Source organism: Rana temporaria, chromosome 6, assembly GCF_905171775.1.
Source record: "Rana temporaria chromosome 6, aRanTem1.1, whole genome shotgun sequence".
Lineage (NCBI taxonomy): Eukaryota > Metazoa > Chordata > Amphibia > Anura > Ranidae > Rana > Rana temporaria.
The window spans coordinates 131,009,650-131,034,932 of NC_053494.1; the positions used below are offsets into that span (position 1 = coordinate 131,009,650).

The following is a 25,283-nucleotide window of genomic DNA, read 5'->3' on the forward strand; positions in this document are numbered from 1 at the left end:
GGTGGGATATTAGTCCCAATGATGGGAATGATAATTTACAATCTATTGAAGAATGGTACCAATTTTTTAATGCCTGTGAGCAGAAACTTATGCAATTGATGGTCCAGAGACGGAAAACAAAAAATACGCTTCTGGAATCCAAAATTGCAGACCTTAAAAAACGGATGGAGCCATTTAGCTCCAGTAGTGAGTATAAGGATAAATCTAAAATTTTGCAGATACACCTACTTAAATACGATAGTGAAATTAAAAATAAAAAATTAAAGAAATATCAGAGAGATGCACAGGATTTAGAAGAAAATAAAGTCTACAAGTGGCAAGAGACTCTCAGACAGGGTGCACCTTTGGAATTAAGTAGAGATGGAGACCCTATTCCCCAGCCTAATAAAAGTGCTGAAAAGAAAAAAACAGTACAGATATCAAGTACACCTAAAAAATCTGCTATTAAAAATTCCAAACATACTACCCCCTATTATAAACCATCTACCTATCCTCCACCCAATACCTATGGGTATCCCCAGCCAATTGAAACCTACAACAGGTCTGGGGCTTTGGATGATAGGAGTCAGGACTATCACTATTATGAAACCTATCGCCCACCCTACCCTCCTAGACCACCTCGGGGTGGCCACAGAGGGAATTTTCGAGGGAGGCCGGCACCTCACTATAACCAACAACAGGGGGGGGGGGATGGGAGGGGGTGGAAAGATACTTACCGTATCCCCCCAAAATCACCTATCCACCATTTGGAGTATTTAGAAAGAGAGGACGACGAGGAAGAGGGAGAGAGAAAAAGAAAAAGGTTGGATTAACTGAGGGCATTTTTAACTTGGCAGGAGTAGAATTCTCCAAATCTGAATTGGAGGTTCTACAACAAGGCCTTAAGTTTGCACCCAATAAGGATATCAATAAATTTGAAGTCTTTATTGATATAGAAAAACATATTAGGAAACTCAACATAAAAAAACATTTTGCAGGAAATACGCAGACACCTGGACCACCAAAACCTGATAAATTTATCCATAGTGGATTGAGGAACCAATCGGTATTCAACCCCCGGCATGGCTCCAATCACTATATTGAGGTTTTTCGGACCTTAGTTCAGGATGATATTCGTGCAATGACAGTCCTTCCATCCAAATCCACCAAACATTTTCGGGAAGCAATCAAAAATTTAGAAACTAATAGAAATATAGTGGTTAGACCAGCCGATAAAGGCGGAGGCCTTGTAATTCTCACCAAAGAGTATTATTATCGTGAAATGAAAAATCAACTTGATGATGGCAATACTTATCAACCTCTTGGGGGTGACCCCACGCTTAAGCTGAAAAATCTGCTGATTGTCTGGGTTAATGAGGGACTCGAAAGAGGTATCCTTAACCCCAAAGAGGCAGATTATATTGTCTTACATGCACCTAAAATTCCAGTCTTATATACTCTACCTAAGATCCATAAAGATAAGGTTAACCCTCCTGGTCGACCGATAATTAGTGGAATAGGTTCCCTTTTTTCTCGTCTAGGAGAGTACCTTGATGGTTTTTTTAAACCACTGGTTTCAGCAAGTCCATCTTATCTAAAAGATAGTAGGGATCTAATTGTGGCACTTCAAACTTTATCAGCCACTCGAGTAACCATTATGGCCACTGTGGACATCCAATCCCTCTATACAAATATCAGACATTCTGATGCCTTAACAGCCCTTCGATGGGCGTTAGGTAAATTTTCTAAGCTAAAGAAGGTACAAATTAATTACCTGATAAGGGGACTTGAACTAGCAATGAAAAATAATTACTTTTGGGCCAACAATCAATTTTTTAATCAGGTGAGCGGTGTAGCAATGGGAGCGAGATATGCTCCAAGTGTCGCAAATATTGTTTTGAATAAGTGGGAACATGAGACAATTTTTTCAAACAGACCAGAATCTCTGCATTTTTACAAACGCTACATCGACGATATTATTCTCTTTTGGGAAGGATCTGAGGTATCTCTTGAGACATTCATCGCCCAAATGAATTTAAATAATTATGGACTTACTTTTGTAGCTGAAATCAGCACAAGTCTGGTAAACTATTTAGACCTTACCATTAAAAAGAATGACTTGAAATTTGAGACACTTACCTACTTTAAATCCACGGACCGGAATGGCTTTGTACCCACTCATAGCTGTCACCATCCCTCCTGGATAGGAGCAGTCCCGAAAGGGCAATATATGAGGTTAAAACGGAACTGTGATAATAACGATGATTTTGAGACTCAGGCTAATATACTAACCACCAGATTTTTAGAAAAAGGTTACTCTGAAACTACACTTAACCAAGCGTATAATCAAGTGGCTGTTCTCGATAGACAATCTCTATTGGTCCCCAAACCGAGAAAAGAGTATAAAAATGAAGTACCTTTCATTAGTGGATTTCATAGGCAATATCGACAGGTAGAAGCTGTGTTTAAACGACATTGGCATATTTTGAGGAAGGACAAAGACCTGATCACATCCATCCCAAAGGTGCCAAAGTTCATTTATAAGAGAGCTCCAGGCCTCAGGAACAAAATTGCTCCCAATGTTCCTGATCCACCAAAGAAATTGGTGACCTTTTTGGATGGATCTGGTTTTCACCATTGCACTAGGTGCAAAGCGTGTAGAACTACACGGAATCCTGGCGATAAAAAGAAAAAAATTGAGTTCAGTTCTAATGTAACAGGCGAATCTTTTAAGATCAAACCCCTAATCACATGTGGATCTGACCATGTTACTTATGTGCTCGAATGCCCATGTCATTTACAGTACGTTGGCCGGACCACTCGCCAACTTAAGATCCGCATTAATGAACATTTAACAAATATTAGAAAAAGTTTCCCTAACCATAGTGTCTCAAGACACTTTGCTAATCACCATGGGAGTGACCCTAGTTTATGTAAGTTCTATGGCATAGACAAAATAGAAAGAAATTGGCGAGGTACACATATGTTACGTAGTGTTTCCCAAAACGAAATGAAATGGGTACACAGACTACGTACCATGCAACCTTTAGGACTGAACGTGGAGTTGGACCTCAATTGTTTCTTAACTGATGATTGAGTGTTCTCTCCTCTTTTCAGTTTCTAGTCCCTCACCCCTTCTTATTCATTTTCTTCTTCTTATCTAATTTTTTTAATTATGTTCATTTTTGATCTAATTATCTATAGTCGTCAGTGACTATTTAGGATTGTTGGGTTTTATTTATATAATGTATTTCTGTACGCTGGAATTTGGTTGGGGCTAGCTAATCATGTGATCCCCCTCTTGTAGAGATTATTATTGTATTTAAATACTCCATAACCCAATTGGAGGTAAGATCTAACTAATTTGAATACTCTCCAATCTCCATTCATCCATATTACATGTCCGGAGCGATCCAGTGACATCTGTGATATATCACTAATTATTGTGAGATAATTCCTTTTTACCCTGTTTGGATCTGGTTTTCATATATATAGATATGATTTTTTTATATATATATATATTTTTTATACATTCTTTATAATAATATATATTTAGTTTTGGTTTATCTAAGTTGATTTTTTACTAATAATTATTTTTAGTGATCACGACCGAATTTTTACGAAGTTTAGTCTTACTGCTTTCTGGCACCTATTGTTGAATCTGCACGTCCGGAGGGATGCGAGATCTGTATTTTATTCAATATGTATTTCAATAGTGGAATTCTCTTGAACTCATGTTATGTGGCCATTATATATATTTCTATGTATCTCTCTAATTTCTTGTTTAAATCCGATCAATGTTATGTAATTTACCTACGGTGTTGTATTATATTGATGACACACGGCACCGAGGTTGTATCTGCAACTAGTTTCAGCCCACCAATCATTGTGTTTTCTTGACTACATATACCATCATGCTTTGTGACCAGGCACGCCCCCCTGATGACGTTAACATAACGAAACGTACGTCGGAGGCAGCCTGGTCACGTGACGTACCCCCCGTGCTTTGGACTGTTGGAGAGATCGTTTGGCTACATGTGTGAGCGGCGGCTTCCATATTCCAGCGAATCCCACTTAACTACCGCCCTGAGCGGTGACAGGTCCGCAGCCTCAGTGCCGGGTGGGCACCTCTCAATGTAAGGAGCCATTTGGCTGACTTTTATGCACATTTTAATATTTTAATTAAAAACGGTATCACGCTATTTGGCTATCTGGCCTCTCTTCTTTTACATATAATCCCGTGTGAGGTTCCTGGATTTGCAAAGTGGTCTGTCCATATCTTCATGTGTTGCAGGCACAATCCTGCATAAGCTCAGCTGACCATCTTTTTCATTAAAGGGGTCAACGAGCTCTGGTAAGAGCAAACCTTATCTAAAGCACCTTGGGTGGAATTGATAATCATACTGAAGCGGTGGTGGCATTTCTTCCTTCACAGAATTATTATTACCATTGGACTTTGTTCACTGATTTATTTGATTTATATATTTTTGATCATATTTGAATTCACTCGCGTGGCTTCAAGCGCAGCTTTTGGCTGCAATTGTTGGGACTCATTTATATATACTTTTTGTGTTTTTTTAAGTTGCAATTTTATTGTGAATTAGACACTGTGTCACGGCACTATACTTAATGTATATGGGCCTAGCGCCCTCTATTTATATTATATCATGTCCACATAATACTTGTGTTATTGAGGAGCAGCTTATTATTTATTTATATACACTTTCAATATTTGTATACATTTACAAATATCTATATATAATTTTAATTTTTCTTTATATATATTTGTCAGGCGCGGAATTTCACTTTACACGATCTGAATACTTTGAAGTGCAAAGGAGAGATTTGGGATCTTTTAGACCCCTGATCCCTCCATAAAGAGTACTTGTCACCACCTATTACTGTCACATTCCTTGTGACTGCAATAAAAGTGAACAATTAAAAAAAAAAAAACATTTAATAATGTAAAAATAAATTAAGTAAATACGATTTTTTTTGTTTTAAAAGCACCCCCGTCCCCGCAAGCTCACGCAGCAAAGAAAACGCATGCGGAAGTCGCGCCTGCATATCTAAACAGTGTTCAAATCACACATGTGAGGTATCACCGCGATCGTCAGAGCGAGAGCAATAATTCTAGCACTAGATCTCTGTAACTCTAACCTGGTAACCGTGAAAAAAAATTAAGTGTCGCCTATGGATATTTTTAGGTACCGTCGTTTGTCGCCATTCCACGAGTGTGTGCAATTATAAAGTGTGACATGTTTGGTATCTATTTAATTGGCGTAACATCATCTTTCACATTATACAAAAAAATTGGGCTAAGTTAACTTTTTCCATTTTTTTTTAATTCATGGAAGTGTATTCATGGGTTAACCAATGGAAAAATCCATCAGACCTTTATCATCGGATGGACCGATTGTGTGTACGCGGCATTAGTCATGGCTTAGTCATGAAAAGGTTAAGTTCATTATCAACTTCCACTGTAGATATAGAGAAATGGAAAAAAAATGAAAAAATCATCTCATGCTAATGGAATATACTCATTGGTGACCCCAAATTGAGATCTGCCATTCTGCCCAGACCTTGTTTTGTATATAAGTGAGCTAAAAAAATTAAAAAACAAGATTGCCCCCAGAAAATTAAACATCAGAAACCTCTATCTCATTCTTTGTTCACCTTCTGCCAACTGGAAGGTATGTACCAGTGCAAGAAAAGATCCTGTAAAATGTACCCTTTTGTACACAATTACCACAAATCCTTATGTGATCAGAATGCCATGGAATATGACATGAATCAATTCTTCACATGTCCACCATATATATTTGTCATTTATTGCGTATCTTGCCCTTGTGGCCTTCTATGTAGGCCACAGTATTTGGACAGCCAGGGCAAGATTTGGAGAACACAAAATGTTTATTGAAGAAGGCGTTGTTAAACATGGTATTCCACAACATTTCACCCTTAAACAATGACAAATCTAGGAAGGGGCTCAGCATCCAGATCACTGAATTCATTGTTAACACCTCCTCTTTTGTCAAATGGTTTCAGTAACTATGTAGGCATGAAAACTTTTTCACATTGAACACTCTATCTCCCATAGGGTTTAATGAGGAGCTAGAGGTTCACACCATCATTTAAATCTGTCATATTATCTAGAACCTGGGTTAGGAACATTGGCCCAGATTCACAGAGATCGGCGTATCTCTGTGCGGGCGCAACGTATCTCATTTACGTTACGCCGCCGCAAGTTGTTCAGGCAAGTGCTTTATTCACAAAGCACTTGCGTGTAAAGTTGCGGCGGCGTAACATAAATCACCCGGCAGATTTCAAATTCGGCGGGTAGGGGGCGTGTATAATTTAAATGATGCGCGTCCCCGCGCCGAACGAACTGCGCATGCGCCGTCCCTAAAATATCCCAGCGTGTATTGCTCTAAATGACGTCGCAAGGACGTCATTGGTTTTGACGTGGACGTAAATTACGTCCAGCACCATTCACGGACAACTTACGCAAACAACGTAATTTTATCAATTTTTGACGCGGGAACGACGGCCATAATTAACATTGACTGGGCCTCATAGACCCAGGGGCAACTTTACGCCGGGAAAAGCCTAACGTAAACATCGTAACTTTACTGCGTCGGCCACGCGTACGTTCGTGAATTCGCGTATCTAGCTAATTTGCATACTCGACGGGGAAATCTACGAAAGCACCACCTAGCGGACAAAAAAAATTGCAGTAAGAGACTTACGCCTGTCGGATCTACTGAATATCTATGCGTAACTGATTCTATGAATCAGTCGCATAGATACGATAGCGCTAGGCAGAGATACGACGACGTATCTGGAGATGCGCCGTCGTATCTCTTTTGTGAATCTGGGCCATTGTGCCATAAATAAGAGTCGAGGGGTTCACACCATCATTCCCATTGGGCTATGTTGACACGGAATAGACCATGATAAACTAATAGGTCTTCTTCCGAGTCTTTCTTTTTTATACATTTTTATATATATATTTCTTACATAGCTTTTAATTGTACTGACAATCTATATTGTTTTGTTATTCCATTTTAATGAATTCATGATTTTAGGAACAATGATTAACATCACACATTTATGAACTTACTATGAACTATTAGTCATCAGTCCCTAATTGTTGTTCCTTTATAAACTCACTGTGTTTGATTATTTGGAAGTTTTTATGAACCCTTTTTGTTTAATTTATATGATTGATTGTATTATTTTTCAAGGTGAATTGTATGTAGTGATTCTGACATAAATGTGTCAATGTATTACAAAACCTATTATTATTATTATATCCAATCAATTTTTATATCAAATATGTTAATATGTTTAATATGTTATGCTGGTTATTGTAGTCCCATGAGTCAGGGGGCTGCATGTTCTATTGCTGGCAGGGCTGGACTGGGACAGAAATTTGGCCCTGGACTTCATCCAAACTGGCCCACTTTGACAGATCTCTCCCATGGTGGCCGACAACACCTGCACCCCCCTGGCCACCTGAGCCCCCTCTCCCCCTTCACTAGCCACTAGCCGTTCTACTTTATTAGAGTAGAACGGCTGGTACTGGTACTCTTATAGGCAGTACCAGTGGGGAAGCTAGACATTATTTCACCCGGGGCAAAGAATCAGTTCGGTGACCCCCCTTATGGGACAAGATTAGGCAAAAGTGAGAAACTCCCAGGCCATAGCTGTTGAGTCAGCTGTCTGTCCCCTTCCCCCATGCTCCTCTGTTGTCCCCCCTGCTCCTCTGGTCCTCCCCCTGCTTCTTTGTTCCCCCCAGGTGAGCGCTGCGGGGAGGGAGAGACAGAGGAGCAGAGGAGGGCGGCAGTCCACTGTCACTGAAGCCAGCCCACTGAGCCATCGGCCCACCGGGAAACTCCCTGTAGTCCCAATGGCCAGTCCATCCCTGATTGCTGGTATCAAATTGCCTTAACAGAAAAACGGTTCCTTCCTATTCTCGGACAACTTGAAAAAGGATGCTAAGCCTCTGAAACACATGGTGCCTGCCACCCCTTCACTCCCATGTGCTTGTCCTAGATGTTGCGAATGGCCTAAATGTCACTGCAGGTCGGCCATCTGGTAGGTCCGGCACTTTATGTGAAATAGCCACTTCTATATAGCAGCCACAGGCATCCCATCTCTGCATGCTGTTTTCTCCTCTGGGTCTAAGCTGCCATTTCTTAACTTGAATGTAAGGCCCCATGCACACTGGACATTTTTACAGTTGCTGTTTTTGGCTTCAGGCGTTTTTTTCTGCAGCCAGTAAACTCCCCAGCATGTTATCCTATGTGTCCATGCACACATAGGCTGTTATCAGCGTTTTTTGGCAGGAGTGTTTTCTGGCTGGAAAAAAAACCCAAAGCTAGTGGGTTTGAAGAGGAGTTTTTAAGCTGTAATGTTTTTAATGTGGTATTCCACAGCTAAAGCTAATGGTGTTTTTATAACATCCATTGTGCGTGAGGCCTAAGTGCCGGTTCAAACTACCGCGACTTGGGATTCGACTTGTGTTACCCCAAGTCGCCACAAGTCGCGCGACATGAGAAATTCAATTGAAGCGAATGAGAGCCGTCTTAATGTACACTACTGAAGTCTCTCCAACTTCAGAAAAGGTTCCTGTACTACTTCAAGGCGACTTCTAGGCAACTTGTACCCATAGATTTCAATGGAAGTCACCTCCAAGTCGGATCTCTGTCTTAACTGAAGCTACTTTCCAGGAAGAAAAAATAGTTTACTCAGGCAAACCCCTCCCTCCCACAGAGCTGATTATTCTGTGATTGGCCACAGCCAAAGTCGCCTGTCCTGGAGGCAACTTTAAGTCGCGTTGTAAGTTGCTCCTAGTCGCGCTGAAGTCACACTGAAGTTGCCTTACAAAGTCGCGCTGGAATCGGGTTTCCCCTGTGTAAACCGGCACTAAGTGTGGATTACATTTATCTATTCTGTTTCTTCTAAAATATGTTTATTGACAGAATGTAAAGCAACAACATTTCACATCACATTCACCTGAAATGTTGAATCTAGTACTAAATAATGACCAAACATTCATAGACAATTCTTTAGCCATTGTAAACATACAGTACAATCAAACTTTCATTACCTTAGACGCCAAGTTAAGCTAAAAATAAGGTGAAACATTTGAGAGCTAAACCCAAAGGCATACTGGCTCTCAGGAATATTATGAATGTATAAATAAGGGCCTTTCTGAAATCTACAAATGACAGCTGGAGATCTCCCAGTGCATAGTCACAACCAAGGTATGTTACAGTACGAAACGATCAGTGTGGGATAGTAACAAATTATTTCACTGGTTTTACTTACAAACCATTTTCATTTTGTGACCACTTCTGAATCTCTGTTAGTCGATTTAAGTTAATATTTTTTCTTAACTGTACAATACTAAACTGCTTCTATCTTATTGGAAAATTCCCTTCCAGAAAAAAAAATCTGTAATTTTCATATTTTTATATTTTCAGATACAGTGGCCTGGATTCAGAAAGAAGATACGACGGCGTATCTCCTGATACGCCGTCGTATCTCTGAGTCCAGCCGTCGTATCTATGCGCCTGATTCATAGAATCAGGCGCAAGTGACTTACACCGTCGGATCTTAGGCTGCGGGGGCGCGCCTGATTTAAATTTTACACGCCCCCTAGACGCGGAATTTGAATTCCGCCGGGGGATTTACGATACGCCGCCGCAAGTTTACAGGCAAGTGCTTTCTGAATAAAGCACTTGCCTCAAAAACTTGCGGCGGCGTAACGTAAATCAGATAGGTAAAGATCCGCTCACCTATCTGAATCTTGCTCCATATATCCATATATCTTATAGGGTAACATAGTTTTTGGCAAACTTATTACCTGTGACACAACATAAAAAAACAGAAAATACTGTTCAATTCAATTCACTAACACATACAAAAATAGCTATTTATATGTATCTGCACTTTGTTTTTCATAGCACTATTTGATAGTAAAGAAAATCCTCTTTCAAATATCTCGAAAAAATCAGCATGCTGTTATTGTGTCATAAATGCTATTACACGCTGTGTGATCTAATCCAGCAGAATGTACATCTAAATGTTGTTAAATCAGAATAGGTTTTAGGGAGCTGATTTGCAGATGAAATAATGATATGTATCCCATACTGGGAAACCCCGGGTTCACACCGGGATTGCAGGACGCAGTATTTCGAAGGCTGGCCAGGCCACTCACTTTAGTACGGGCGGATGCTGGAACACCGTTGCAGAACTTTCGGACCCTGCGGGCCCATTTCGCCTGGATTTTTTGAGATCCAGTCAGCTGGGTCACTTCCCACGCTCTCTGACGCCACCTGCCGGCAACGACCGACCGCTCATGACTCTGGAGGAACTCTGTGACACCTCGGGTACTATAACGCACACGCTTTCAGTAGCCTATGGCCTTTTAAACATGCCTAAGGCGGAATTTATACCCCCGGGTTTACTTAAGTGGGAACTGGAACTGAATTGCCGTTTCAACGCGCCCAGACGACATTGTATTCTACGATTCACGCACAAGTCATCCATTTGTGCTAAAACCCAAGAGACTAACTACAAACTGCTGACAAGGTGGTACAGAACTCCGTCACTCCTTCACAAATTCTTCCCGGCGACGTCAGACCTTTGCTGGCGTTGCCGAGCTGACGCGGGTACACTCGTACACATTTTCTGGTCATGTCCTGGCCTGCGCCACTTTTGGCGGGTGGCTCAGAAATTTACAGACCGCATCATACCAGATGATCCTGCATTCTTTCTCCTGCACGCATCTAAAATCCCGGAGAAAGTGTACAAAAAATCTGTGATCAGACACCTGCTTGACGCAGCCAAGGCCTACATCCCACTTCACTGGAAAGCCACTTGGCTGACTAGGGTGGAAGAGATAAAACACATGGAAGATCTCATCCTTACGGCGCAAAACAGGCAGGAATTATTCACTAACACTTGGCAACAGTGGAACATCTTCATATTTTCCGCTGAGGGGCAAGCATTGAGAGACCCCTCTGAAGACATGTTCTCTTGCAGGGTTTCCCCCCCCCCCCCCCCCCCGGAATTTCTAGGGGAAGGCACAGGCCACTACGCTGATGGCTCTGGTGAGCCTCGCCGACACTCCCTATACGGGATGATTTGAACAGTGATACTAGAACTATCCATAGAAGGATAGAGTTTAGAATTTTTTTTTTTTGGAAAAGCCTTAGAAAAATTCATATGAAAACTCTTATGCTGCATACACACAATCATTTTTCGGCATTAAAAAAAACAACGTTTTTCAGCATGTAGAAAAAACAAAGTTTTTCCAACTTCATCATTAAAACGACGTTGCCCACACACCATCTTTTTTAAAAAATGCTCTAGCAAAGCGCGGTGACGTGCAACACGTACGACGGCACTATAAAGGGGAAATTCCATGCAAATGACGCCACTCTTGGGGCTGCTTTAGCTGATTCCATGTTAGTAAAAGACGATTCACGCTTTTCTGTCTGTTACAGCGTGATGAATGTGCTTACCCCATTATGAACGGTAGTTTTACCAGAACGAGCTCCCATCTCATAACTTGCTTCTGAGCATGCGCAGGTTTTTAACGTCGTTTTAGCCCACACACGATCATTTTTTATAACCCGAAAAACGACATCGTTTAAAACGTCGTTAAAAAATGCAGCATGTTCGGGGGAAAAAATTGTCGTTTTTCAGAACCCGAAAAATTATGTGAAGCCCACACACGATCATTTTAAATTACATTTTTTTAAAACAAAGGGCTGGATTCAGGTAGGAATTGCGCCCTCTTACGGAGGTGCAGCGTACCGTTTTAACGCTGCGCCTCCGTAAATTACCTGCGCTACGCTTCATTCATGAAGCAGTAGCTACGTAATTTGCACGGGCGCTCCTTAAAACTGCCCGGCGTAAGGGCGCGTAATTTAAATGATCCCGTAGGGGGCGTGAATCATTTAAATTAGGCGCGTTCCCGCGCCGAACGTAGTGCGCATGCTCCGTCGGGAAACTTTCCCGACGTGCATTGCGGCAAATGACGTCGCAAGGACGTCATTTGCTTCAACGTAAATGGCGTCCAGCGCCATTCACGATTCACTTATGCAAACTACGTAATTTTCAAACATCGCGACACGGGAACGACGGGTATACTTAGCATTGGCTGCCCCTGCTAATAGCATGGGCAGCCTTACGCGGAACACGACAAACGTAAATGACGTAAACTGCGTACGTAGGGCGCGCGTACGGTTGTGAATCGGCGTTAGTATGCAATTTGCATACTCTACGCTGACCACTACGGGAACGCCACCTAGCGGACATCGTAAGAATGCAGCCTACAATACGACGGCATAAGAGCCTTATGCCAGTCATATCTTAGGCTGCAGTCGGCGTAACGAGCTTTCTGAATACAGAAAAGTCGTTACGCCGGCGCAACTAAGCAATTGCGCTGCGTAACTATGGTTACGCAGACGCAATTGCTTACTGAATCCACCCCAAAGTTTTTTTCATGCCGAAAAATTATCGTGTGTACGCGGCATTAGAACATTCCCAGACCAAGTCAAATGTCCTTCAAAATATGTTGTTTGCTTTTAACATTTAATTTTGGAATGAATGTAACCACATATACTGTTAGAAATTAATTTGTTCTAAAAATCCATCCTGATCATTCAAATTTTCTCATCATTGCTGTTATTTGACCCACTGATTAGAAAAACAAATGAAACAGAACAGAATTTTTTTTGGAGAATTCTTCCTATCTATGGCCAGCTTAAGGGTTGTTGTTGATCAAACGAGTATCTTTCTCTATACATTCTGGCATTTATTTAGGTTTTGTTTTATGTCTTGTTTGTTTAAATGTGTACTTTATAATATGTTATAGAATGCTTTCTTACATAAATAAAATTGTTTACTAATTTTTGTATAGTAGGTTCTTTTAACCTCTTCCACTCCTTGGACTTGGATTATGTCTGAATAGGTTAAAACAACCTCATGGCTGTAGTAGAAGTAGCTTGTTTTAAATTTCCTGGTAGAGTGTTTTACCACTTTTTTAATGGATGTTTAATTGTATTTATTTATTCCCATGGAATATTATTTCCATTTTTCTAAAAGGGGTTCTGATGTTCATTTTACAATTTCTAACTGTGCAAACAACATTTGATATGTGATTTGAATTTTTCTTGAACATGAAGAACTAAAACATGGATTTTTGAGATTTAAGCCCTATGTTGTCCTTCTGGATCCTACCCCCCTCTCCAATGAAGGTGCAGATTCAATAAATTGTTTTGGGAAAGAGGGCCTGAGGGCTCCATGCCACAATAAAACCAGGGACAGTATGTCAAAATCGGTGTTTTTTTTACATCTGTCCCTGATATGTCCGAAACCCACATGTCTTTGATGTGAAAAACCAGAGATTTTAGCTGCCCTGCCTCTGCACTGCCTCCCGGCGTGGTGGCCATCTGTAAGCCCGGGGGGCCCCATATTCTTCTCTTGCCCAGGGGCCCCATGAGTTGTCAGTCCGCCCCTGAGTTAGATGTATATCTGAATACTGCACACTGCACAGACCCCAAAAATTAGCCGACAGGCGTTCACCTGACAGCAAACAACTTTGTATTCTGTGGCTGGTGGAACATTAGGCATTCACCGGATACAGAAGTAAGTGTCGGCCAGTACTGGCCCCAAAAATTAGCCCACGGCCACAGGCATTCACCTGACAGCAAACAACTTTGTATTCTGTGGCTGGAGGTACATTAAAGGGTCACTAAAGGAAAAAAAATGTTTAGCTAAATATCTTCCTTTACCTTACTGCAGTCCTGGTTTCATGTCCTCATTGTTTGTTTTTGCTTTGAAGTTGCTGTAATCCTTCTCTGATCGCCACACTTCCTGGTTGTCTGTTTCCTGCCGAAGGTCCAAGACGTGCTCGCCCCCGTCCTATAGACTACAGCAATGCGTCTCTACGTGAACCAGAGACTTCAAGGGGGTGTGAGCATTGTGTGTCTAAAACTCCTTGACTAAGTTTCGTTCCTTGTCCTGCACTGCCCCGCCTGGACCCGCCCCCTTGCTTTCTGAAGAGCTTCCATACGAACACACTGAACACACTGTGTGGTGGGTTTCAGACCATGAATAATTATCGTTGGGCGGTATAGTGGGAGGTATAGTGGGCGGTGTTTATTCAAATAATGTTAACGAGCTCTCGTGCCCGTTTTTAAAAGCATTAAGCATAGGATTCCTCTCCAAATGACTTCCAAACGTGTATGCTTTTACAAACAAGCAAGTATCCGAGCTCCTCCACCATCCTGGTGCCTCCCTACATGTGACGACACATGGCTAATCACTTCTCTCCATAGTTTTAGTAAATCGAAAGGAAATTGTTCAGAGATTATACAATCAGATTGCATAGTGTATAGTCATCTTTATACACGTACATAGGAGGCAGAGCACAGATACACTCAGCTGTCAAGCCTTGTTCACAGCTTTGCATAGTGTGAACGTATTTTTTGGGGGCATGTTGGAGAGTTTCTGCTCATCATGAATTGGGCAGCCTATTCTCTTGAATGGGCTGCCCTACACGCAACAAACACCCCAAAGACACTCCAGAACTTTTTTGGAGAAGAATGTGGTGCTTTTTTGTGCGTTTGTAGCACATTTGTCGTATGGCAAACATGCACCTGCTACCTGTGTTTGGGGTCCCATTAGCATTTACCAGCAGTGCAAGTGCGATGTGAATTTGCAGAGCATTTCCAAAACACATGGCAAAGAGGACACTTTCTATGCAGTTTGCCATGTGTTTGGAAATGCAGTGCAAATGTGAATAGAGCAAAATTGTTCCTGTGTAAACACACCAATTTAACTTTTAGGCCCCATTCACACCTAAGGTAGTGGGTGTGTGCGTTTTTTGGCTTGTTTTTATACCGTTGATTTCAATGGGCTGACAAAGTAGTCCATGGGACATTTTTGAGTGTTGTGATTTGCACGCTTTTTACAGTGCATTTTGCTGTGTATGTCACAAATTTTTTCACACAGCAAAATGTATGTTTGCTTCTGCGTTTGAAAATCCGTTAACAATTAATGACACCAAAAGAGCGACTAGTGCATTTTGCATGTATAAAAGGTGGTCGATCATACACTATACAATCTGGTTGTACACAATTATGTATATTATGGCCCGGATTCACATACATCGGCAAATATTTATGCCGCCGTAGCGTATCTCTTTTACGCTACGCCGGCGCAGCGCACAGAGGCAAGCACTGGATTCTCATAGCACTTGCCCCCACTTGCTCTTAAAGATACGCTGGGTTTCCTCGGCGTAAGCCAGCATAGGTGGAAGTGGGCGTGAGCCATGCTAATGAGGCGTGACCCCATGCAAATGATGGGCCAAGCGCCATAGAAGTACTTAAAATGAACGGCGCATGCGCAGTCCCGTGGGCGCATCCCAGTGCGCATGCTCAGAATCACGTCAAAACAACTGCCTAAGATACGTCAAATCACTGCCTACGACGTGAACGTAACCTACGCCTAGTCATATTCACGTACAACATAACCGACAAAAGATACGACGGCTTGTGTTCTCTGGTCCATACCTTTGCATGAGTTGCACCTCCTATATGGGGAATAACTTTACGCCGCACGTACGACTTATGCAAACTGCGTATATTATGCGCCGGGCGCAACTACGTTCGTGAATCGGCGTATCTCCCTCATTTGCATATGTGCATAGAAAATCAATGGGAGCGTAAAATGGGCCCAGCGTAAATATACGCCCACGATACGACGGCGTAGGCAAGTTACGTTGGTCGTAGGAAGCCTATTTTTAGGCGTATCTCAGATTGTGGGCACGGCGCACAGATACGACGGCGCATAGTTACACTTACGCGGTGTAAGTGCTTTGTGAATCCAGGCCTATATATATATATATATACACACACAACCTTTAACTCGGCTGTGATTTAAAATCAGGAAATATATATTAGATTGTTTAGTGGTAAATAAACCCAAGGTATTGGTACGGGTTAGAATGAATTGGGGTTTGAGCATAAATGAACACACAGAAGGTTAGGTGCAGACACAGTCCACTAGACAGTATATTCACTGTGCCAAGATAACGTAGAGAATAGAGCTCTGTACCACTAGACTGGATTTAACTCATGAATCAGCAAAAATTACAATGTATAAAAGCATTAAAGGGGTTGTAAACCTTCATGCTTTTTCACCTTAATGCATCCTATGCATTAAGGTGAAAAAACATCCGCTACTTACCGCCCCCCCCCCCCCCATGAGCCCCCGTTTACTCACCTGAGCCCTCGAAAGTCCCACATCAAAAACGCACTTTCTTCTTGGCTCTTCTCGGCCCACTCTTCATTGGATAGGTTAATAGCAGCGCAGCCATTGGCTCATGTTGCTGTCAATCAACTCCAATGATGCGAGGGCCGGGGGGCAGGGCTAAGTTCTGTAGTCGGCGGCTATGGGTGCCGGATACAGGACCCGGGAGCACGCCCGCAAGGAAACCCCCCTGGTGAGAGCGCTTCCCAGAGGGGTTACCAGAAGCAGGGAGGAGCAGAGACAGACGTCGAGGGACCCCAGAAGATGTGGATCGGGACAACTCTATGCGAAACAAGCTGCACAGTGGAGGTAAGTATAGCATGTTTGTTATTTAAAAAACAAACAAAAAAAAACATACAACCCCTTTAACTGTAATGTGAGCAATAATGCTAGTCTAGAGTGCACTCTAGGAGAATGGCTAGAAGCAGTAGGTGGAGTTCTCTGTGTAGCAGCTGTAAAGAGACAGTCTTTAGTCCTAACTTTTCTGGTGGCTTACGTTTGGGCCTAATTGTACAGTTGGTGCATATTAGAAAAGTCCTAGTTGAGCCTTCAGACAGCAATAGGGCTACTAGATGACTGAATGGTCATTTCTCAAAGGGCTCAGTCTCTCTCTCTCTCTCTCTCTCTCTCTCTCTCTCTCCCTCTCGCTCTCTCACTGTTCTCTAAAAACAGTAATTTTCCTACTTTGTTGTTCAAAGCAAACAATAAACAGTTCCCCATAGAATAGCTTAGTATTGTTTTCCTTCACTGTGGTGCCTATAGCAACTGTTATTCCTATAGTAATCAAAAAGCATTCCTCTTTGACAAAGATCCCTTTACTATTTGATTTATTGTTTGCTGCAAGTTTTTTTTTTTTCAAGGGTACTAACTATTTGCTACACTTTCAAAAAACAAAAACAAAAACAAAAAATACTAGAGATACATATTAGGATACAATTTATAAAATTTTCATTAAAAATGTATTTGTCCATTATGTTTTGAGGAATGGTTTCAAGAAATGACACCGCGGTTGCAGAATTTATTCTTCTTGGACTGTCTAGTGATTCGAAGACTCAAGTTATTCTTTTTTTTATCATTATGGTTGGGTATTTGATCATTTTGAATGGAAACATTCTTATCATTATTCTAATTTTAACAGACATCAATCTTCATAAACCTATGTATTTCTTTCTTTCAAACCTTTCTTTTTTGGATCTCTGTTTTTCAACTTCGATCATTCCAAGGATGCTGAGAGATTTGGTGTCAGTAAAAAAGACAATCTCTTATGCAGAATGTGCAACACAGCTGTACATGTCTCTCTCCTTAGGGCAAACTGAGTGTATTCTGCTGTCCATAATGGCATATGATCGTTATGTAGCTATATGTTTTGCATTACACTACACTACCATCATGAGTAAGAGTATCTGTTTTAGAATAGCTGCTATCACGTGGATATGTGGTTTCCTTTTTCCTATTTCACAAGTGGCATTTACTCTCAATGTAAATCTTTGTGGAAAAAATAAAATAAATCATTTTCTATGTGAAGTACCAGAAATCTTATCTATGGCTTGTGAAAATACTATCTTCATTGAATGCATTACTTTTGCAGTTGGTGTGGTTATTCTTATGATACCCGTCACATTTATTGTAGTGTCATATATTAAAATTATCTCAAGTATCCTTAAAATTGCATCATCAGCTGGACAAAGGAAAGCCTTTTCTACATGTGGATCTCATATGATAGTTGTAATAATATTTTATGGTTCAGCGACAGCTGCCTACATGAAACCTAGATCGAGTTCAACACCAGACACAGACAAAGTGATTGCCATCTTTTATGTCATAGTAACACCGATGTTAAATCCTATCATTTATACTCTTAGAAATAATGACGTTAAATCTGCATTTCTAAAGTTCAGACGTAGATATTCTTCCTGCTGATAATATAAAAAGTATCTATATAGTTTTAAGATGATTGTTGTCTCATTCTTCATATTTCGTCAAGATTAAGCAGAAATTGTTATGCTGATGAGTATCTACTGGCTTATACCAGGACATAAATGAGTAGATTTTTAAACAACTTTGATAGAGACTCTGATACGTACAACAAGGTCTTCTTTTTGCCACTATATTGGCTCCGCTGAAACACTGGTTTTGGCCACACTCCAATGTTTTGTGGAAAGAACTAGAAAGGGCCCAGCCCAAATCCCACATCCCGTACACACGATCACTTTTTGTGATGAAAAAAATGACATTTTTAAAAACCTCATTTAAAATGATTGTGTGTGGGCTAAACATCATTTTTTGTCTTCTGGAAAAACAACCAAAAAAAAATTTGAACATGCTTCAATTTTTTATGTCATTTTTCAAAATGTCATTTTTTGTGTCGTAAAAAATGATCGCGTGTGGGCAAAAACGATGTTTTAAACCCGCACATGCCCAGAAGCAAGTTATGAGACGGGAGGTAAAACTACCATTCATAATGGAGTAAGCACATTCATCACTCTGTAACAGACAAAAAAGCACGAATCGTCTTTTACTAACAAGTAACCAGCTAAAAGCAGCCTCAAGGCAAATAGAACTTCCCCTTTAGAGTGCCGTCGCTTTGTTCATCATTTTTCAAAAACGATGGTGTGTGGGCAACATCATTTTTAATGATGAAGTTGGAAAATTTATTTTTTTTTCATGATAAAAAATGTCATTTTTTTCATCACAAAAAGTGATCGTGTGTACGCGGCATTAGACTTCCTAATGACGGCTCCCCTTGTCAAGTCACTTACCACTAAGTTTGCACTCCCTATTTTGGCCTCGGTTAGAGCTTGGATACATCTTAAAGGAAGCTTAAAATAGAGTAGTGCCATCTCACCCATGAAATTTCCTATGACAGCAGTGGGTCTTCTAGTACCGAATATTAATGTTAACGCATGGGTAGATAAAAGGATCACTTACCTAGAAGATGTAATAGAGGGGAACCAACTTAAACCATTTAAGCAGATACAACTTGAGCATAGTTTACCTGTTTCTGAGCATTACACCTTCATGCAAGTAGCTCATCTATGGAAGAAAACCCCACAGCTACTCACATTTTTACCAGAAAAGGTATTACGGTGCTACCAAGATACCTCAGTCTCAGTTAAGGGAATATCTATCATATAGAGAAGTGTACAAGACAAATCCATATGTGATCAATTTCAATCTATATTGGCATGGAAAGGGACATAGGAGTTGAATACACGGCCCAACATTGGGAGAGATCGTTTTTTCTCACCTATGCTTCAACTAAAAGTACCAACTTATGGGAAATGCAGCAAAAAATAACACTCCGGTGGTACCTTACACAATACCGGATCTCCAAAATTTACCCAGGGGCATCTCCGCAATGCTGGAGGCTCTGCGGAAGCTTGGGTACACTGTACCATGTGTTATGGTAGTGTCCTCGGCTCCGCCTATTATGGTCCCAAATTGAAAGGCTGATAGCTATCATAACAGGCTCACACCAACTGTTATCACCGGGTATGGCAATACTCTCACTGGATCTGCACAATACACCATTGCCCTTCAGGATCATTACCTCACACATCATCCTGGCCACACGTCTCACTATTCTAAGACACTGGAAGTCGTCATCTACACCCACAATCGCAGAGGTCATACATACCGTCCACTCACATGGCACGTATGAAGTATTACACTCCTCATCGACAGGGAACTATGCAAAAACCTCACAGGAATGGAGTTCATGGATAGACTGGTATAGAGGTGGTGCAATATTGTAGCTGGATGGAGAGTGGGCTACCTGCAGATAGCTTGGAGCCGTGTCTAGGGTTGTACATTTTTGAAGTAGTGGAAGGACAACTTTGCGGTCTGTGTTCTGACGGATGGAGATAGCTTCTTTTTTTTTTTTTTACAGTGATATGTTGTCAATGCTTACAGGGTAAGATATCATTACAAGCAGGAACGTGTTTATAACTTCATATAGGGAGATGAATCCTAACTACCAATTCTACCTGTCACGACGATTGTGAGGGATCGCAAGGGTGGAATATAATGTAGTGCCCACAACTTGGGTCTTGATTTATTAACTCCTGTTGATGATACTGTATGTAATCTACTGGATATGAATCATTTGTAATGCATTGTCTAAGTTCATTTGTATTATCTTGATAATCTCAATGACCAAAAAAAAAACGTCATTTTTTACAACCCGAAAAACGGTCGTGTGTACACGGCATTAGAGTCTCTTTCAGTTTTTTTTTTTTGGCTGATATCTATTTAATAAGAAGACTTTGTCTTATATATTTGTCAATAAAAAACATCATTGCAACGTTTGCTAGAAAGCGTGCATTGCAGTGTGCAGAGGGTCCATCCAGAATTATTAGTGTCAGCATGTGGTCAAACCCCTTTAGCACCTGATGGATTATATACAGAAACTATTGGGATTTTAGCACAGGTATATTTTACTTCTATTGCAGGTGGTACATCATTAACATATTTCAATCTGCAATTAACATTTTTATGTGTTTTATTTTTATTAAACTTTATTTATACATTTAAATTCTATACTTTGCCATTTAAATTTTTAAAATGTTTAAACAAAAATCTAATTATTTCTACTAATTTCTGCCTGGGTCAAGCAAACACATGCAGGAATGGCAAGGTTGCAACAAAAATAATAAAGAAAAAAGCTGTGCTAATGTGAACTTTGAATAACACTAGTAGTGATCATAAATAATAGATGGAATCACAAATAAATATAAGTGTGGTGCTGAACATTGAATAAGTGAAAAATGAATTATAAAGATGGTCTAGGTCTCAATGGAATAGTGACGCAAAAATATGAATAAATAATAAAAAAAGTGATAATTATTAACTACAAAAATAAATTTGATTTTTTGGATAGAAAAGGTCCTGGACCGCTGCACTCCTTGAAACTGTGTCTTTATTTAGCAAAAGAAGTCCAAAAAACAACCAAAAACAATGCAGTCAAAAAGAAGAAGTGGACAAAAGGAAAAGGGTGGCTGATAAATGAGAACTGGAAATAACAAGTGAATGGATATAAATCCGTGTAAAAATTAATAAAAATGAGGATAAAAAAGCAATCCTTGAGGGTGACACTGACGATTGTGTCATAAACAACAAAGACAAATGTCCATATAAACTAAAACGTCCCCAGTGTGCAAATGGATCCACAGCATTCAGAAGAAAGTGATGACAGAAAAATGCCTCCACTGGAATAGCACACTGCTGCTTACGAGATGGATGTGATCTCTTAGTTATAGGAGATCAATTGGCGCATATGGCTTGTAATAGTGAGAGTCCCTGCCACTATAAAAAGGGAGAAAAAACGGACACAGAGTCTGCATGTCAGTGGACTGCAGAACTACACAGTAGGGATGAACTTTAGTATTCGAGTCGAACTCATGTTTGACTTGAACATCGTATGTTCGATCGTTCATCGAATTACGAACGTTTTGGGCCGTTCGCGCCAAATTTGAGTTACGTTTCACAGCCCATAATTCACTGTGGCATCGCAGTGCATTGCTGGCTTATGATTGGCCAAGCATGCACTATGACCCGCATGCTTGGCCAATCACAGCTTGCAAAAAACAGAGAGTCATAATTGGCCAAAGCCAGGGTGGCTTTGGCCAATTATGGCTCAGGGGGTTTAGTACACGCCCCACACTATAAAAGGCCGCCTGCAGTATTCTCACGTGGTGTATTGCCTGTGTCCTCTGCAGTGTGCACCATAAAGCTATGTGGTGTATGTACTGCCTTTGTCCACTGTAGTTTGCACCTAAAGATACTTGGTGTGTACTGCCCGTGTCCTCTGCAGTTTGCACCTAAAGCTACATAGTGTGTGTACTGCCTTTGTCCTCTGTAGTTTGCACCTAAAGGTACTTGGTGTGTACTGCCCGTGTCCTCTGCAGTTTGCACCTAAAGCTACGTGGTGTGTACTGCCCGTGTCCTCTTCAGTTTGCACCTAAAGCTACGTAGTGTGTGTACTGCCTTTGTCCTCTGCAGTTTGCACCCAAAGCTACTTGGTGTGTACTGCCCGTGTCCTCTGCAGATTGCACCTAAAGCTAAGTAGTGCTAGGCTCCACCTCCATGCTGACACAATCCTCCTCCTCCTCATCCTCTTCCTGTGTAATAGGCGGGCAAGCAGGAACACTGTCTGGATAAAGGGGGCCTTGAGAGGTCCTCCTCTTCCTCCCTCTGTTCTGCCTCAAGGGCCCTGTCCATTATTCCACGCAGCGTGTGCTCCAACATGTGAATAAGAGGGACAGTCTCATTGATGCATGCACTGTCACTGCTCACCATCCTCGTGGCCTCCTCAAATGGTGACAGCACAGTGCACGCATCACTGATCAAGGCCCACTGGCGTGGGGAAAAAAAACAAGCTCCCCTGACCCAGTTCTGCTGCCATATTGGCACAGATACTCATTGATGGCCCTCTGCTGCGTGTGCAGCCGCTGCAGCATGGCCAACGTAGAGTTCCACCTGGGGGGCATGTCACAGATTAGGCGGTTCTTGGGCAGGTTGTATTCCCTTTGGAGGTCTGTCAGCCGAGCACTGAGTGAGTGAGTGAGTGAGTGAGTGAGTGAGTGAGTGAGTGAGAAACTTGTAAAGCGCAACACATGCGAACTGAATCGCCTCTGGGCACTGCCATTATATGACCGTCGGAAATGCACACAGACTTTCCTGGCCTGCTTCAGGACATCCTGTAAGCCCGGGTACCCTCCGCAAGAACCGCTGCACCACCAAATTAAGGACATGAGAAAAACAGGGCACATGGGTCAGTTGTCCCTGTCGCAGGGCGGAGAGGAGGTTGGTGCCATTGTCGCCAACCACTATTCCTGGCTTAAGCTGGCGTGGCGTCAACCACCTCTGAGCCTGCCCCTGCAGAGCTGACAGAACCACTGCCCCAGTGTGGCTCCTGTCTCCCAAGCACACCAGCTCAAGCACCGCATGGCATCTCTTTGCCTGCGTACCTGCGTAGCCCCTTGAATGCCTACGTAGCCCCTTGAATGCCTACGGAGCACCGCTGGTTCCGAGGACACATCAGTAGAGTTGAGCAGACACCTGGATGTTCGGGTTCGGACCCGAACCCGGACGTTGAAAAAAAAGTTTGAACCCGAACCCGAACCCGGACTTTGACCCGAACCCGAACCCCATTGAAGTCAATGGGGACCCGGACTTTTGACTACAAAAATGTCTCTAAAAAACTAAGGGAAAGGGCTGGAGGGCTGCAAATGGCAGCAAAATGTCGGGAAGAGCATGGCAAGTACTATGGAAATAAATGTGGATAGGGAAATAACTTAAAATAACATTAAAAAAATATATATAATGATTTTTGACCTTTGAGGACGAGGTCCATACAGTTTTGTTCAAAATTATTGAACCCCCCAATGCTGTAAAGGGTTTTAGGGAATTTAGTGTACATTTGTAATTGTATTCAGAATGAAATCCTACAAGGACTTCATAAAGAACCATATGCAACTAATATGACATCAATTGGTTTTGTAATACAGTAGTAAATGCAAAATTCAAGGCAATGGGCACTGTTGAAACGCTACCTGGTCGTGGCAGACAGAAGATGCTGACTTCGACTGCTGTGCGCTACCTGAAGCGTAGAGTGGAGAAAAGTCCCCGTGTGACTGCTGAGGAACTGAGAAAATATTTGTCAGATGTGGGTACTGAAGTTTCTGCTCATACAATACGGCGCACACTGCGTAATAAAGGCCTCCATGCCAGAACTCCCAGGCGCACCCCCTTGCTGTCTCCAAAGAATAAGAGTCGACTGCAGTATGCCGAAAGTCATGTGGGCAAACCACACACGTTTTGGGATTGTGTTCTGTGGACTGATGAAACAAAATTACAACTGTTTGGGCCCATGGATCAACGCTATGTTTGGAGGAGGAAGAACAAGGCCTATGATGAAAAGAACACCGTGCCTACTGTGAAGCATGGCGGGGGTCAATCATGCTTTGGGGCTGTTTTGCTTCTGCAGGTACAGGGAAGCTTCAGCGTGTGCAAGGTACCATGAATTCTCTTCAGTACCAGGAGATATTGGATGATAATGTGATGCAGTCCGTCACAAACCTGAGGCTTGGGAGACGTTGGACCTTTCAACAGGACAATGATCCCAAGCATACCTCCAAGTCCACTAGAGCATGGTTGCAGATTAAAGGCTGGAACATTTTGGAGTGGCCATCGCAGTCACCAGACTTAAATCCGATTGAGAACCTCTGGTGGGACTTAAAGAAAGCAGTTGCAGTGCGCAAGCCTAAGAATGTGACTGAAGGTGGAAGCGGCGGTGGAGGAGGATGAGGAGGAGGTAGCCAACACAGCAGGTTTGGGTTTTTAATTGATTTATTTTTTAAATTAGGGTAAACCCCAAAATAGTGAGACAGATCTAGGGTTGCTACCTCATCCCTTTAAACCTGAACACAGAGTGTCTATTCTGCACAAGGTACGGACAAATCCTCTGGGATCCATACCTGGTTCATTTTAATGAACGTGAGCTTGTCCACATTGGATCTGGACAGGCGGCTGCGCTTGTCTGTGATAACGCCCCCTGCCGTGCTAAATACACGTTCAGACAATACACTGGCCGCAGGGCAGGCCAGCACCTCCAAGGCATAAAGGGCAAGCTCAGGCCATGTGCCCAATTTGGAGACTCAGAAGTTTAAGGGGGCATAGCCATCATTCAGTACGTGTAGGGGTGTGCTCACATACTGCTCCACCATGTTGCTGAAATGCTGCCTCCTGCTAAAACGTTCCATATCAGCTGGTGGTGCTGTTTGTTGTGGCGTGCTGACAAAGCTTTTCCACATTTCGGCCATGCTAACCCTGCCTTCTGAGGTGCTGGCGGTGCCCCTGCTGCGTTGGCGACCTCTTCCTCCTCCTCTGCCTTCGCCTTCTGCTTCCACTGTGCCCCCGATGCCAGGTGGGAATTGCACCAGCAGCGCGTCTACCAGCGTACGCTTGTA

General features: G+C 42.0%; 1 protein-coding gene across 1 annotated transcript; it reads left to right on the forward strand.

Annotated features, from left to right (window-relative positions):
• The first annotated feature begins 17,298 nt into the window (after positions 1 to 17,298).
• Positions 17,299 to 18,290, forward strand: LOC120942677 (olfactory receptor 2D3-like). Its single transcript, XM_040355616.1, has one exon. It carries the CDS (start codon positions 17,299 to 17,301, stop codon positions 18,232 to 18,234), a length of 936 nt encoding a protein of 311 aa, XP_040211550.1. The 3' UTR covers positions 18,235 to 18,290.
• Positions 18,291 to 25,283: the final 6,993 nt, after the last annotated feature.

What these genes read in the sequence shown, in the direction of transcription:
- LOC120942677 (XM_040355616.1), top strand. Translation starts at nt 17,299, where the DNA reads ATGGTTTCAAGAAATGACACCGCGGTTGCAGAATTTATTCTTCTTGGA.